The sequence below is a fragment of the Plectropomus leopardus genome, chromosome 19, assembly GCF_008729295.1.
Source record: "Plectropomus leopardus isolate mb chromosome 19, YSFRI_Pleo_2.0, whole genome shotgun sequence".
Classification (NCBI taxonomy): Eukaryota; Metazoa; Chordata; class Actinopteri; order Perciformes; family Serranidae; genus Plectropomus; species Plectropomus leopardus.
In genome coordinates, this window is record NC_056481.1 from 13045611 (window position 1) to 13062425 (window position 16815).

Here is a 16815-nt window from a genome sequence, read left to right on the forward strand (position 1 = left end):
GTCATAAGGTTGGAGGTTACCTCGCTGACAAGCTCCCCGGCTTTCTTCGCCTGTTGGACATCTAGAGATTTTGAGGCCTCCCAGCCAACACCCTTCATCCAGTTCAGATCTGACCTGTACTGTTTCTAAACACAAACACAGACAGCATTCATCTGTTAGTCCTGTAGTGAAAAAATCATATTAACATAAAACAAGTTGTTATTTGAATGTCTACAAGACGAGACTTACATCACTCTGTAGTTCATAGGCCTTCTTGGCCTGGGCGACATTCATGTCTGTTGGCAGAGTAGTGTACTCATGGAGGAACGTCCTGTAGTTGGTCTCAGTTGCAAGATCTTGGGCCTTCTTGGCATGGCTAATGTTCATCATATCCAGAGAAACACTGCAGACAAGATCAGTTTCATGAAGGTTAAGGCCACTTCTTGTGGTCTTACTAATGCTGAAGTCAACAATCCCTGACTTTGTTTCAGTTAAAACAAACCCTTAATTCATTCAGTTAGATATGAAAAGATGCTGTTTCTTTACAGGCAAAAATTACTTTTTATTTAAATGGAGTCTGGCGGATTTGGTGAGGGCAATTTTGGGGCTTTCTGGCAAGACGAAAAAGATTTTTCTCTTGAACAAAAAGGTCATGTTGTCAGACACTTACACTACTATCTCAGTCTGTCAGTGGCAAAAATAAGATATTTAATGGAAATAAATTGACTGAGGGCAAAATAACTTGGGTCTGAAGGACGAATTGGAGACAAGACTGTTAACAGGCACCTGTAGCCTCACCTGTATTTGGTTTTAGTGTCCTCATAATCCTTCTTGTAGTTGCGGTCGCTCTGTAGTTTGGTGGCAAGAGCGGTGTGGGCCATCTGAGAGTCATCAGTGACTGACTTAATGCCAATCACCTTGCCTTTGCTTTTCTCATAGTTCTCCTTGTATTTGACCTGCAAGATAACAAGACATTAGTGGTTTTATTGAAAAAGGAAAAAAACCCCGTATATTTATTAGCTTTAAGAATAACTCACATCACTGGCCAGGTCTCTTTTGGCTTTAGCAGTGAGTATAGAAAGCGAATCCAAACGCAGTTCGAAGCCCTTTTCCCTCTGCTTCTCCCAGCTGCTCTTGTACACTTTCTGAAAAAAAGAAAAGAGAATAACTTTTTTTTTCAAATAAAAACCTGTATGACTTTGCATTTAAATAAAATCATGTATTGAAGACCATAAACAGGACATTTTAAACAGTAGTCAGGTCACACAATCACAACTATATGATATGCTTTACTATAAGGTATGAGAACATCACCACTGAAAACTTCTCCTTAGCACAAAGCATCAATTGTTGATCACAATTTAGGAGAAGCGGACAAGAAACAAGGCTGCTACTGTACCAAAGATTCTTTACACAGACATAAGTAGCAGTTTAACAACTGTACTTACTGCTTATGAATATTTTACAGGCTCTGCACACCAAGACAAGTATTTACTGTACAATCAAACTTCCAGTCAGGTTTTAATATGAAAGAGCTATGCTGGGAATTACAAAATAATATCAAACTCTATGGACTAATAAAAATAACCGAAGGATAGGCTGTCACAAACAAGATCACACTGTCCCAAGAAGCAGCCCAGTTGCTAAATAAAAACGCTGGCAGTGTACATTTCTGCACACCACATTTGGAGGTTTCATATGATATATGCAAACAATTACTCTGTAAATGGGGTTGCAGGAACAGGCAGAATTAGGCAAATAACTGAAAGTGAAAATACTTGTGTGACTATGGGTGTGCAGGAGCTTTAATATATCTGAAGAACACAACTGTGGTATAAAATAGTCTATTCAACAAAAAAATGTATAAAATGTTGCTGTAGAATGGAAGAAATTTGAAAATATGTAATTTGTGAAAATTTTGTAATAAAAAGACAAGGGATGTTACAAAACAAAGATTGTAATCTTATAATCAGCTTAAATGCCTTAATCTTTTAAGTTTATACTGTTGTAGGCGTAAAAATCCATCCATTCACATTATGAAGCTCTTGCATACTTCACTGTTATCATACATCTGATCATTGTGAGCTATTAGTTATTACTTACCCCACTAAGAAGGTCAGCGTTGGCCTTTGCTTGTCTAAAGAGCGGCTCATCTTTTGTCATGGTGTACTGGTGTATGATCTGCTCTGTGTTTGCTTTGTACGCCAACTGGAAAATCAGAACCAGATAGATCTATGATATATGAGATATCGGCGTAATTAATTGTACATTATTTCAACTTTAAAGTGAAGATCTTACGTCGCTCTGCAGTTCCTGGCTTTTCTTGGCATGTTCGATGGAGAGATCATTCGCCACTTGGGTGAACTTGATGCTGTCTGCCTTCTGACGGTATTTAGTCTGCGAGTGAAAGGGTAGTGGGTACATCAGATAAACAGCGTGTCAAATAGTTATTTATCCATCCATCCATTTTCTACCGCTTATCCAAACTGGACCCCGTCAATGCCCTGGCTGCACCTAGAAATTCTGTCCATAAAAGTTCTGAACAGAATCAGTGACAACAGGCAGCCCTGGCGGAGTCCAACCCTCACTGGAAAGAAGTCTGACTTTCTGACAGCAACGCGGACCAAGCTCTGGCACCGGTCGTACAGGGAACAGACGGCCCGTGTCAGGGGGTCCGATACCCCATACTCCCAGAGAACCCCCCACAGGACTCCCCGAGGGACACGGTCGAATGCCTTCTCCAAGTCCTCAAAGCACATGTGGACTGGTTGGGCAAACTCCCATGCACCCTCAAGGACCCAATTCCAGTGGAAGGGAGTCCAACCCCTCTTGAGAAGACTGGTTCCAGAGTCCATGCTATGTGTCGAGGTGAGGCCGACTATATCTAGTCGGAACTTCTCAACCTCGCACACCAAGTTATTTAATAGACTAAAATATGCATGCACAAACAAATGAATACACATACATCACTAAGAAGCTCTCCAGCCTTCTTGGCCTGGGTAATGTTCAGACATCCTTCAGCCTCCCAGCCCACTCCTTTCATCCAGTTCAGGTCTGAGCGATACTGGTTCTGTGGCACAACAGATCATTAACCAGGGAGAATAGTTTTATGTGTGAATAACAATCTAGGGCGCATCTCTTTTCCCTGACTCTCACCTCACTTTGCAGGGAATACGCCTTCTTGGCCTGCTGGACCTTGATGTCATCAGGCATGACGGTGTAGTCGTGCAGCTTTGTGCGGTATTCCAGGTCACTGGCAAGGGCCTGAGCCTTTTTGGCGTGGCTCAGGTTGATCATGTCGTGAGGAAGGCTGTACTGGGCCTGGCTCTCCTTGGAGCCCTTCTTATACTCAATCTAAAGTGGGGAGCATTTTTAAAAAGATTCATTTTGAGTCAGCACATAAGAAATGTCTTTTGATGCCTGTAATTACTGATTAAGTTGACTTCTGCTCACATCGCTGCTCATCTTGGCCACTTGAAGAGAGTGCAGAGTCTTGGAGTCGCTCATGTTGACCCCCACTGCCTTTTCCTTGTTCTTCAAGTAGCTCTCTTTGTATTTAATCTGAAACACATGCACATCTAAATTAATCTAATTTGCCAGCTATAAAATGTGATTAAACCAACTTTGCTCAGACGATAGCTCTCCTTGCAGTGGAGAAGACTGCTCACTTACATCACTTGCGAGGTCACGTGAAGCCTTAGCTGCTTTGACACTCAGGTCGTCCACGCTAACATCACAGGCTTTAGACTTGGTTTTCTCCCACTCCTCCTTGTATTTAATCTGGAGTGATGATTAAAATAAAAATTATAAAGAGTGAGGGGTGATTTTCTGTAACCTTTCAAATGACCTTTGATGTGTACATGCATACTCAAACGCAGGCATGTGTATGTAAAAGTGAAAGAGTGTAACTTACATCGCTGCACAAGGCAGCATTGGCTTTGGCCTTTTTAATTTGGGGCAGGTCCTGGGACAGTGTGTACTGATGTTTGCTGTTTTCATAGCCTTTTTTGTAGTTTAGCTAAAAGACACATGGATAACATTCAAACTCTGCAGTTGGGTCAGTGCTCTTCAGAACAGAGTGAAGCTTAAATGTGCTGATAAAGTCAGTGTAAACGTTATCAGTCCTTGGCATAATGCAGTTTACTTACGTTGCTGACAAGCTGAGCGTTCTTCTTCGCTAAAACAATCTCAGGTGTGTCTGTCGCTTGACTGTACTTGACCTGGTCGATGTGTTGCCTGTAGTTTTTCTGCAGTCATAGAGGAAACAATTTTTACAAATGTATCACAAAAGATGATCCACCTACCTGAGAAAAAATATTTTCATAATAGTAATGTTGTAAATTGCATATGGATAAAAAAAAGAAAGGATTGGATTTGTTTTGAGAGAACTCACATCTTTTAGTGGATCCAGTTTCCTTTGGCTCTGGTAGCCTGGTGTGATGGTGGCTGGGTAGTTGTATTCACCCTGCTCCTGTTCACAGCCTTGTTTATAGGAAATCTGAAATTTCATATTAAAGTTTTAATGATCCTCAGCAACTTCAAGTTAAACATTTGATTATATAATAAATTAAAATGCGAAGATGTCTAGGATTGTTTTTGTTTTTTTAAAGAGAGAATAACAATGGAAAGAAACAAGCTATTTAAAATGTAAAACATCAAGATAGTCCTTAAATACAAAACTTTATCTGCGTAAATTCAGTTGTGGACACTAATAATTTGCATAAATCTATAAATAAATCAAAAAAACGAACAATGCCTAGACCTGTCATGATAACCAATTGTGGCAGAGAACATATTTTCAAAGGATTAAATGCAATAACGATTTATTGTCACTTTAAGTCCATTTAATTTCACTGATAAATTTATGATATAAAAGCATGATAATGCAAGTACACCCTTTCAAAGTGCAATGACATTTTAATTCCCAAGACTGTTTAGAAATTGGAATTAGAATGTAAAATAAATATTAAACTATCCTAAATAAATGAAACCCAGCAAAGTTTTTTGCCTGTTCATTCGATTTTGACGCTGTGAAAAAAAAATGTTTTGGCACCGTGCCAAAACTTAATGGTAGTCTTATAAGTCTTACAATGGTAGAGAAAACCCTGGCATCGTATTGGCTAAAATGTTAGTGCCATTTCTGTATAAACAAACAGGCATATAAACACAGGGGCAACATGATATGATATAAACATGACCTCAATCATAACTTCTGAATAAAAAAGATGCCATTATTGTAACAGGTCTACTTACATCACTGGCCAGTTTCCTGGCTTTCATGGCATGCATGGTCTTCTTATCAATCCCTGAGTCTTCATAGTGGCCCTTCATGTCAGAGGTGTACTTCTCTTTGTATTTGTTCTTTAACAAAATACAGAAAGATGATGAAAAATGACTATGCAGAATTGTCTAATATTACCAGAATATTAACATATTTGCCCTCATGATGTTTACAGTAAGGCCCAATAGATACAATTTGTACATAAATTTTAAATACATAAAAACCAATAAAGTGTCATGCTTACATCACTTGTGAACTTGGCCACTTTTGCAGCATTTTGAAACTGTGGTGTCTCACAGAAATTTATGCTGTGACCTTTGGTGTTTTCCAAGTCCTTCTTATACTCGACCTGTTAGAAGAGACATTTGTGACATTTTTCATTGCAACTCCCTTTATTGTTGTTGAACAGTCAGAGCTCCCTTTGTTGTTTGCTCCCTGTGTTATGTGCTAAATATAAAGAGCCAGCAGCTAATCAGTCACCATCACTGACACTCCATCATAACTCAAGAGTCACTGAGACACACTGTTAATCTTAAATATGCTGTGCCGAGCTTAAAAAATGACAGCGTGGAGCCATTTGACTTGTCAATTTCATCACTAAATTACCTCTGGGGGAGACTTTCGTCACCTTTAAGCATTCAAGCTAAATCACGTCATTGCTCAGAAGCTATTGTGGCATTTCTGAGCGTTTCTCTAGAGTGAAGCGCAATGTTGCTGTGTGAGGTAACATGAGTTTGACAGGATGTCCCGTGGCCTTGGAGGGAAGCTGTAACTGTAAGCGGAGAGGCATGTCAGAGATGCCGAAAATGCAAGTTGGGTGGCTTCATGTCTACTGGAAACTGACACAGTATGTCCAATATTTCAAGCTCTTAACACACTATCTCTCTCTTTTTCTTTCCCTCTGCCTCTCTCTCTACCTCTCTATCTCAGCGCCTTTGCAATTGATGATTACTACATGAACTTCATGCTACTGGATCTTCCCAATTAGAAAAACGCAACGTATTCCATATCCAGAGGTCAACGGTGTGCTGTGTCATGCTAAGTTTCATATGCCCTTAATTGTCTCCTGAACACTGTGGTGAAGTTCCCATCAAAGCAAAAGGAGGACAAGTGAGTGGTGCACTACTTTAATGTAGCTAGCTTCACAAAATTGTGCAGGGCGAGGTAATAACAGGTATCACAACTGCAAACAAATGGTCCTAATTAAAACTGTTCCTCTGTAATCTACTTTCGATGCAGAAAATACCTTAATAATTTTCCTAACTAAAGAAATATTTTAAGGGATTATGTTAAACATCCTTAAAGGTACACTACGCAGAATTCTCCTAAAAATAAAGTGTGTGGCTGTGTATTTTCTGCACAGATTGCCCTCCAACTGTATTTTCTCATTTTTCTTATTTTCTGCATTTGGGATGTTTATGGGCATGCAACGCCCACAGCGCTCAGGTGAGGTCAGGGCTTCATAAAAAGGTAACAACCAGCTGCCAGACTGTAAGCAGCATGAAACCAAGAGAAACTGCGCCTAAAAAATGCAAATATAGCCAGGTGAAACAACGAACAAAGGTGAATGTGGGATTGGCTTTTACTTTTACTTTTGCTAGCGAGCACATTTAAAAACAGTAACTGACAATCCTGCATGGTCCTGATTTAGGTAAGTCCCTAAACTAAGGACAAATGAAGTCTTAAGTTTCATTCTTAAGCAGAAAACTTTGGGTGTTTTGTACAACCGGTCTGGTCTTTGCCTTGAGAGCTTGGCAATCGCTCACAAACAAGCTCACCTCACTGACAATCTTGTTGATCTTTCGGGCGTTCTTTAAAGCCAGGTTGTCCTCCGATGTCAGGCTATGGAAGTGTGAGGTGCCCTTCATCTTGTCTAAATCCTTCTTGTACTTCAGCTGCAAAGGGATGAAAGATGATTGAGTGCATATAAGAAGGACAAGATGTTGTTCTCCTGTAGGATCGGGAGATAAGCGGTGCACATACACGCACACACAGAGTCTAATTTAGTCGGTGTGAAGGGTTTAAAGAATGACAGCACAGGGGGGTTTCTCATTGTGGTCCCTCATCTATTCTGCCTGGTGACGACAAGACCAGATGATGGATGAAGCTGGAGTGCTTACACTCTACACTCTGTTATGTTTTGACAGCATTGACATCCAGTTCACATGGTTACACAACGGATAAAGGCTCCCCTTTTAGACAGACCAACCTTCCAACGACTAATGTTAGACTCAAGGTGTAGTGAAGTGAAGGACCGACTGCATGTATCGAAAATATGTTATGTACAGTGTTTATAAGCATTTTAAGGGCTTTATTTGGAAATGAATGTTGCTGTCAGGTTGATACTTACGTTGCTGGCGTTTTCCTGAGCCTTCTTTGCCAGATAGTAACCAGGAGTGATCATTGCAGGGAAGCTTCCTTTGCCTCGTTGCTGCTCATACTGCTCTGTATATGCAATCTACAGGATAGATACAGGATAACTGAGTTGTAATTCCAAAAATATGACAAGAAGGAATACAAATACTTCATGAGATGCTATTAACAAGTTTCTAAAAGTTTTAGTGCATTGATTTTAAGTCATGCATGCTACGGCATCACAGTCATATTGACACATTGTGGGCCAGAATCCCAAAATATGAAGAGTGTATAAAAAACAGTATATTTTCTGAAATCCACTGTATACTATTAATTGAAGCCAATGTTCTGCTGTTTATCAATATAGATTGCTCTGGTTTAAGTTTCTGAGTGTTGGAGATATCGACCAATTAAATGTCTGCCTTCGCTTGATGGATGGATACTTCGCTAATGAAATAAGTTGGTACTCGGCTCATGATGCTAAAAGCGCATAAAAACACATATAAAAAACTCAACAACAACGTCTCTTTCAGAAATCACGGCCAGGTCACTCAAGATCCACAGACGTTGTTGTTGTCACAGAGAACTACTGAGCTAGCTAACATTAGAGCTCAGCCAAGGAGGACACCATTTGTTTACATCTCGCTCTCTCGTCCATGTATATGCACACCTCCTTCTACACGGTGATACCAGTAGTGGGTATAGTTTGGTAGAAAGAAAATAGTTCCAACATGAAACTGCTCACAACAAGGTCTGTGGATTATACTTGGTAATCATCACGATTTCTCAAAAGAGACATTGCTGTTGAGTTTTTCAAATGTCTTTTTTGGCGCTTTGAACACCTCAAGTTGAGTGCTGTCTAGTTCCAATTCATTGCAGTGAGGTCATACATCTCTACAGCCAATATCTCCAACACACAGCAACTCCCACCAAAAGAAATCTAGATTGATAAATAGCACCAAATGTGATTTTTTTATTTTGGTGTGAACTGTCCCTTTTAAACAGCATATTATAATATTGCATTCTAGATGGTTTTGCAAATGCTTTTACATCAAAACTTAATAAGACAGTTTTTTACCTGGCTAAAGTTCTCTGCATTTTCTCTGGCGTGAGCTGCGTCAGCGACCGCTGCCTCAGCGCTGGCTTTACCTTTTATCTCCTGCTCATACATCTGACGATACTTTATCTGGTAGGACATGAAAACCATTACAAACCGATTATCTGCGTTTGTTTGTATGTTTGAATACTTTTTATATTGTCTACTTACATCACTGGCCTGCTCAGTGGCCTTCTTTGAGATTTTGTATCCTGGTGTAAGATGAGCAGGGAAGCTACCTTTACCTCTCTGCTGCTCGTACTCTTCTGTGTAGGCATACTGGAGGAAGAAAAGCAATGATTCAGGCACACAACTATACTCTGCATTATAGACTAAAGTACCAACAGTAAAATACTCAACTGGTCTTGTTATTTGTAATATATAAAACACACTGAGATATCATTTAGTCATCACGAAAGGCTTAAAGCTTACATCGCTAACAATTTGTCCTTGTTTCTTGGCCAGAAGCACCTCTGGAGGGTCAACAAACGTGGTGTACTTTGAAACTCTCTCCTCATGTCCTTTTTTATATTCCAGCTGCAAATAAAGAAAAACAAAGAACTTGATCTGGCTCATAATAAAGTAGGGATGCAGAATGATATTGGCTTTTAAGTTTAATATCAGGATTGGCCAACAGGCTTATTTCTGCACATATGACAAAACTTTTTTTTATTACTGACAAGGTGAACATGTACAAAAAATCAATCAAAGTTGAAGTATTTTTATTTTGCACAATGAATTCATAATACATACAGTGAAAAGTATTGTATTTTATGTCTCTATATGATGTTAATTCCACTACAGAAAAGACCTGGTGATCACTAAAATTAGGTGGGGGAAAAAAGTGGATATATTGATATTGTTATCAGCCAAATTAATTGTTCTATATCCAATATCGGCAAAAAAAAATCAAATATTGTGCATCTCTATTATAAAGTCCCAATAACCTCTGACAGAGACATATTCTTAAAAATTGCTTTAATTTTAGCTATTTTGTCTGGAACCATATTAGCAAAGAATTTCACTTACGTTACTGGCCAAAGTATTGGCTGTTTTAGCCGCCTGGTAACCTGGTGTTATCATGGCAGGGAAGCTGCCTTTCCCTTTGGACTGCTCATACTCTTCTGTGTACTTTACCTGCCAAATATGCACAAAATCAGCCAAAGCATTTGACCAACATTGATGCAAAATATAGTGACATTTTACTGGCACCAGTAACTCTTAATGTATTTAAAGAAACATATTTTCATTTTATAAAATAAGGGAAGAAAAACTACTTACATCACTGATGGTCTTCTGGGCCTGAGACATTGTTACGATCTCCTGGCTGGTCACCATGCCAGAGTACCATGTCTGTTGCTGGGAGAACTCAGACTGAGACTGAAAGGCCTGTTTGGACACGAAGGACAAACAAACTCATTACCAGCCGTTCACAAGACAGGTAATACTTTACCTTTTACGTCTGTTCCACTATAAATCAGCCACCCAAATCTGTCTACTTCTCTCTGCTTTATTCAAATTGTGACAGTTTAATCAAGTGCAGATACATCTGTGTCTACACAGCACAGGTTTGTCAGCACAGACAAAACAACTGATCAATTTTAAATCCTACACTCAATAGGAGAGAGTAATGAGGCCCAACACATGAACAATGATGGCCTCCATTATTACTGGCATCATGCAGTTTCCAAACATGTTCCCAACACTTTTTAAAATAGTCGATTTTGTCTTTTTAAAAGTATAATTTGTTAAAAATGTTTAAAAAATGATGGCTCCAAGAAATATTAACTAACAATTGAAAGAGCTCTGAGAAAGGTATATATTTTACACTAAGAACATACAATGCAATGTAAATATATATGAAACAAATGTGTATTATATAAAAAAAAGTATTGTAAGCTAAAAAAATTCCACCTCTAGCCTTGTGATTCTAAAATGCTCGTTTTATCTTGTCCAATGTATCTATTCTCTCTCTACGAACATAAGTCTTTTGGTTTATTGATTAATAGAAATAATAAAAATGTATTCACATGAATAGGTGCCACATTTAAATAGGTAATTTCCCCAAACACAACAGGATGGAGTCGTAAATTATGGCTATGGTTGTTGAGATCATTTTAAATGAGAAAAGCAGAGATTTGAAAGAAAAAACAGTGTCTAAGAGCCTTGCTGCAGTATATTCCATAATATGTGAATTGTCACCTGCTGCCTAAATGTTGTGTTTTCCTTTATGTTAATATAGACATTTTAGCCATAAAGTGGTGCAAGAAAAAAAAATAATGCAGGAAATAAATTGTTGGATGCCCCAAATTTCCTGAGGGAGAACTCCCAAACCCCAAGAATGTTGAAATGAAACCTACAAACTAGTCCACATCCAATATAATTAAATCTTATTACATATTGGTTAAGTAAGACCTGCGTCACTGGACACAAAAACCTTTGGCAAAGAGGGTCCACAAGAAGTAGAGAAGTAGGATTGTTTGCTTCATATATTAATGATATGCAAAACATAAACTTATTTCAGGAAAGATCAGAATTAAGGCTGAAACTCCCTTTAACTGGGTGTAACGACCAGTCACTTCACCAGGAGCTCACCTGGCTGGCCATCTGATTGGCTAGGTAAGCCTTCTCCAGATCCATGGACCTCATGTCACGGTGGAAGGAGGACATAAAGCGCTCACCATCTTCACGATACTTCAGCTGCACGTGGACAACAAGCATTAAGCCAAGGCCAGCACACTTTTGCACATGCACACCTAAGACATTGACACACAGCAACAACTTTGGTAGCTAGATGCATGATATCAACCAAATAATTGTAAAAAAAAAAAAAAAAGCCCTGACTGATGTTTTCCTGACTCCAGAGCCAAACATCACTCTATTCTTATGCTGCCAACCTCAAGCAGACAACCTGAGCTCACACGCTTAATGATGAAGGGATAATATTAGTGTGCTGTTATTAATAACTAAGATGCTCCAATCAAGATGCAGACAGAGCTGCCAGGAAAAATCCAGAGAGCACTGAGTGATGAAACTCTGAGCTGTTTGCTAATGATCCTTAAGCTGTAGAAATGTTCAAAACTAATATTAGAATAGTTTTATAGCGGGGGGATAAGAGTGACTTCTCTGGAGCATCGTCGCTAAAGGGCCAACAATAAACATGCAACAAATATTTCTATCAAAACTCAAAGTATGAGCCCATTAAGCTTTGCGTGTTAACCGAAGCAAGAGTGAACAGGGTTGAGGGTCACTCAGCATGGTCTGAACTCAGCCCCCAGATCATATATCAACACGTTAAGTCCTGTATCTCTCTAGTGACATACAGCAGTAGCTGATGAGCTTGCTAGCCCACTGCTAATATAAGCACGAGAACATAGCATGAACTCGCAGACACAGACAGGCACAGACGGACGGGAACAGGTGGCAGGGCAGAGGAGAGGAAGGGATGCGAGGCTGTTTTTCCTGACGTATAATTTTAGCCCCCGCAGAGAATAAAGTGGGCTAAGCAGAGGGGGTTGTCTCGCTTCTGTCACAGGAACAGAAATAAACCTGAGCCGCACTCTCCATTCCACACCGCTGCCGTCACCATGGACTCAAGAGCAGCCGCCACCTCTCTTTTCCAGACGCAAAGAGGGAATGAAATCTTTTTGATCCGAAAGTAGTGGTGCTTTGGGTTAGATCTGAGATTTTTGATTGTATGAGCGTTTGCAGGTTAACCCTCTGAAACCTGGATCGACATCAGTTTTCTTGTGCTGCATTCAGACAACTTTCACAAGCTGTTTAACCCTTAGAAACCTGAGCGAATTGGTTTGGTTTCTTTCCAAGACATGGGGGGAGGGAACAATGACCAACTTGGCGAGAAATGTGCCACAAATTGCAAGATATTAGTAAGGCTGAAAGAAAAGAAAATTAGTTATTAGTTAAAGGGGGATTACAAAAAAAAATAAACCCCAAAAATAGGGGGAAAATGTTCAGAAAACTATAATTGTTATTATAACAATTCTATACTTAAAATAATGTTACAGAAAGAATATAATACATAAAATGATTTTTGTTTTAATTTTCAGCAATGTTTTTTTTTCAATCTTTTTTACTTTTTTTTGTCAATTTTGGGGCCAAGTCTTGTTAAGTTGCTCGTCGTCTTCTCTTTTTAAAAGAAATCAAACCAATTTGCTAAGGTTTCAAAGGGTTAATAGATTGGAGTCATCTGTGACAGAGTCATCAGTGGTTTCAAGGGATAATAGAAAAACTGCATTTTGGGATTTTAAAACTATGTGCCCTCACAAAAATGTGTTTCTAGGACATAAGAATAAAATTGCTATACTATTAATAAATGTAGGTCCGTTTAAATTCAGTTGTAATGCATGTGTCAATCCTTTTTTTAAACTTACACAAACACGACTATCAATAGCAACGTCATGACAAGGCAATGATAAATGGACATTTCACTCATGGCATAGACAGTGACTTATGTCAGCCTGACAACAATGCACCTTGACTCACATCAAGGCCAAAATATTTCGTCTCGTGTTGCTGCTTCTGTGTTTTTGCATGTGACATCATCTCACCTCACTGCTCGCCTTGCTTTGCTTCTTAGCGTTGATGTTGATGGGGGTCTCATAGACGCTTGTGAATGTATTGTTCCTTGGATTGTGTCTAGGGGGTTAAAATATAGAAATACGGTCAGCATTTTTCTTTTGAATTCATGGAAACAAGTGGAAAAATGGGGTCTTTTTTTCAGACAAAAAAAGATTTTTGCTCAGTTTTTTTGGGATTATGCTCAAATAATAAGTGATATATCACTTCGGTGCTTGGTACTTACACAGAGCAATATGGCCTCTTCTTGTGGCTGACAAAGTTGTTGGCAGTGAGCACCATCTTGCAGACGTCACAGTGAAAACATGCTTTATGCCAGTTCTGGTGGAGTTAAGGACAAATCAAATTATTCTACGGGGTCCTTCAAGCAGATATAGTAACATTTTTGCTTTAACGTAACATATTGAAGCAAGGGCATAGGCTTCTTTTAACTTTGGGGAGGACACATGAAATGAGAGGTTCCTTGTAAATTTTTCTGCACAGCTTCCTGCCTTTTTTGCATCAGTTTTGTCAAAATAGACGTCCTCCAACTTTCATGTTTTTTTATTGGGGGGGGGGTTAATGCACATGTTCTAAATTAATTTCTAAATGTTGATTGCACAATGAAATAGCTACAAAACAATGACACCATCAGCATTAAGACTGGTTCCCTATAAGCCTCACTTTCACTATGCAGTTCATTTTGCGGCACAAAAAGTGTGGTGTGAGCAAAACAGGAAGGGGATAGCACTTTTGATTTCTCTGTTGCTATCTGTAGCTATCCCCAGTTAATAAAGAGTGTCATTGTAACTTTGTTACAGTTACGATCCCTTATAGTGGAAATGATGGACATTGGAACAATGGAAGTAACTGTGGAAACTGTGATAGTTATTAGGCTCAAAGAAAAAAAGTAAAGCAGTCAATCAAGTTAAATTTGTGACAGCAGCGCTAACAGTAATACCACTTGTCAGTGCTGGAGGAGCTGTGATTGAAAAGCTGTTTTCCACTTCAAAGCTGAAATTTAATCTCCAAATTTGGGAACATGACTATGTGGAGAGAGAAAATATTTGAAGCCAAGACAGGTCATTTCTGGTTACATCACATTAATAAGACATCTTTAATTGAACAAGGCCCAAAATAACGGCTGCAATCACAGCATGATCTTCCAACTGGGCTCGCTGACTAGTTTTTAAATAGCTTTCATGTGATTGTTAAACCGTATACCTCTTTGCTTTTCATCTTACTAGTTTTAAAAATACACTCTGTAGCAGCAAACAGTTGGAGCTACAAAGATGTTTTTCATGCCGCATGGTTAAACATGTTGAGTAATCTGTGATCTTTGAAACGCATGGTCACTTTTTTATTACTCACTTTGTATAAAGCGTGTGCTCAGATCTATAGCACCTCAAAAACTTAAAATTAAGAAGAACGTAATTTCACACACACTTTTTGAATTTACTTTTTAAGTACTTTTTCAAACTTAAGTTTATTTGCAGATGCTGTATTTGATTACATTTACTTGTTTGAACATTGAGCAACGTGCTGTATTTGATTCAAGGAAACTGGAATAACTTACATGTTGCCATATTCAAGTGACAATATGCTCTAACAGTTGAATCTAAAAATTCAGTGCCTCAGTTCTGTTGAAAGTTTGCGTCATACTTTAATTTCATTAAAACATAAAACAACCATCTACATAGCTGTTTTATCATGTCTAAGACTGCACCTCCATCTGATTTTTATTTTATCTTAGATATTTTTTATCATCTTTTTTCTATCACCAATGTTTTTTCATGTTCAGCACTTTGTGTTGAATTTTATGCATGAATTGTACTAAAAAAATATTATTACTATAACTTATCATTATCATTATTATTACTGAATTCCTTGCTACTTTTAAAGCTCTTTTAAGTATTATGAATGGATTTTTAATTTTATTGGTTCAAAAAAAAAATTATTAGCTTTTTCAGGATTACAATATTTATGTGTGTTACCTGGTCAATGCAGTTGATCTTCTCAGCTGGGTAGACCACAAACCCACACCTGGCACAGGACTGCATGGTGAATGCTTGTCCTTTTCCCAAAAAAAGTTCAGAAAAAAATATCAGAAGAAGTGAGCTAATAAGAAAAGTTGGCCAAGACAAGAGTCAGGTCAGTCAGTCAGGCAGGCAACAGTTTAGTGGAGGAACTAGCAGTGACTCCCAGACAGTTGTGGTAGTGCGTCTCTGGTGGTGGTAAACTTAGCTCTGTGACTGTGAAACTTTGAAACTGTCTCTTACTTGACACCATGTCCCATGCTGGACCAACCCCCTCCCATGCACCATGCTAGAAGACTGGCTGAGTCGAGCTGTCTGTCTGCAGGGGAGAGAGAGACAGCAAGGTCAGATGTCACTGTATATGTGTCATGATCCTGAGTTGGACAGCTAGTTCAAACTTTGGGCATGTCGCCATGACTCTAAGACATAAAAGCGTAACACAATGTGTAATAGCTCTACTAAGTCTTACTGGGCTTCATCAACTAAGTATGTTTAGTGGATAGACACATACAAAGAATTTAATTCAGATTTCCAGCAGCTCTTTACTGTATATACCACATATACAGTATATATATATAGAGAGATAGATAGATAGATAGATAGATAGATAGATAGATAGATAAAAGGTTTTCTGTATTGTTTTGCTGATACACTTTCCTATTTCCTTTCCTTCCACTTGACCCAAATTTACCAATTTCAATGTACAATAGAAATGAAATTAGAGCAAAAAAAAAAAAGTACAGCCAAAGAAACATATATTAATCACAAATAAACATGTAATAAAGGAAATAGTTAACTGTTGGTACCAAGTGTAAATGAAAACTGAAGGTACGCTCTGTTCGACCCAAACTTGTTCAGTTATTAGCTCTTAATTGTCTTTTTTTAAGACTGTCAGTCAACATTGGCCCTGCTGAAAATATCAGATTTTCTCAGCTTTTGGAACAAACACCAATCTGAGATGATAGACGAAGTGCAAATAAAACTGAATCCTCCTTAGCTAAGATTCTTTTGATTTGGTTCCTACCCCCACTTGGAACAACACAACATCCATGTGTCAGTGTCCAGAACTATGAAGCGATCCTCAAGCTGAAATGATCCAGTTAGCAGGCGATGCAGCTCCATGTTGCCAATAGTGAGAATCCTCCCTAAAACAATCAAAAAAAAAAACCTGCATGCTCAAAAAAGTAACCGTATAGTGCACTTCTCTTGTTTCACTGTACATCATATTAGAATGAAGACAAACAAACCTTTACAATAACTACAATAAAACATTCATCTCAGTTTTTAAACAATACACATCTGTCCTTTTACATGTTTAGCACATACACATTAGCTTTAGCCACAACAGACTGTTTAAACAGCTGAAAGGTCCTTTCAGGGACAAGATAGCAGCTGCAATCACTTTGGCAAGTTGAAAATTGTATTTTATGTATTGGCCCTTTAAAGGTATTTACACAGGTAAAAATGACTGGAGTGATTACAATTGGCAAATA

General features: G+C 38.6%; 1 protein-coding gene across 2 annotated transcripts in view; it reads right to left on the reverse strand.

Annotated features, from left to right (window-relative positions):
• LOC121958684 (nebulin-related anchoring protein) overlaps window positions 1-15511 on the reverse strand; it is a 26211-nt gene extending 10700 nt beyond the window's left edge. Inside the window, exons 1-26 of one of the 2 annotated variants that reach the window (XM_042507776.1) lie at window positions 15281-15511; window positions 13534-13628; window positions 13280-13367; window positions 11307-11411; window positions 9993-10100; window positions 9741-9848; window positions 9144-9248; window positions 8883-8990; window positions 8694-8801; window positions 7611-7718; window positions 7039-7155; window positions 5505-5609; window positions 5233-5340; window positions 4373-4477; window positions 4128-4226; window positions 3893-3997; window positions 3652-3759; window positions 3433-3540; window positions 3136-3333; window positions 2945-3049; window positions 2278-2376; window positions 2083-2187; window positions 1017-1124; window positions 778-935; window positions 229-382; window positions 21-125 (exon numbers count right to left, since the gene is read on the reverse strand). In XM_042507776.1, the coding sequence (XP_042363710.1) occupies window positions 21-125; window positions 229-382; window positions 778-935; window positions 1017-1124; window positions 2083-2187; window positions 2278-2376; window positions 2945-3049; window positions 3136-3333; window positions 3433-3540; window positions 3652-3759; window positions 3893-3997; window positions 4128-4226; window positions 4373-4477; window positions 5233-5340; window positions 5505-5609; window positions 7039-7155; window positions 7611-7718; window positions 8694-8801; window positions 8883-8990; window positions 9144-9248; window positions 9741-9848; window positions 9993-10100; window positions 11307-11411; window positions 13280-13367; window positions 13534-13628; window positions 15281-15346 (2886 nt within the window). In that variant the 5' untranslated portion in view covers window positions 15347-15511. The remainder of the gene's footprint in view (window positions 1-20; window positions 126-228; window positions 383-777; window positions 936-1016; window positions 1125-2082; window positions 2188-2277; window positions 2377-2944; window positions 3050-3135; window positions 3334-3432; window positions 3541-3651; window positions 3760-3892; window positions 3998-4127; window positions 4227-4372; window positions 4478-5232; window positions 5341-5504; window positions 5610-7038; window positions 7156-7610; window positions 7719-8693; window positions 8802-8882; window positions 8991-9143; window positions 9249-9740; window positions 9849-9992; window positions 10101-11306; window positions 11412-13279; window positions 13368-13533; window positions 13629-15280) is intronic. The other variant, XM_042507777.1, reaches the window with a different exon arrangement.
• Between the last annotated feature and the right edge of the window lie 1304 nt (window positions 15512-16815).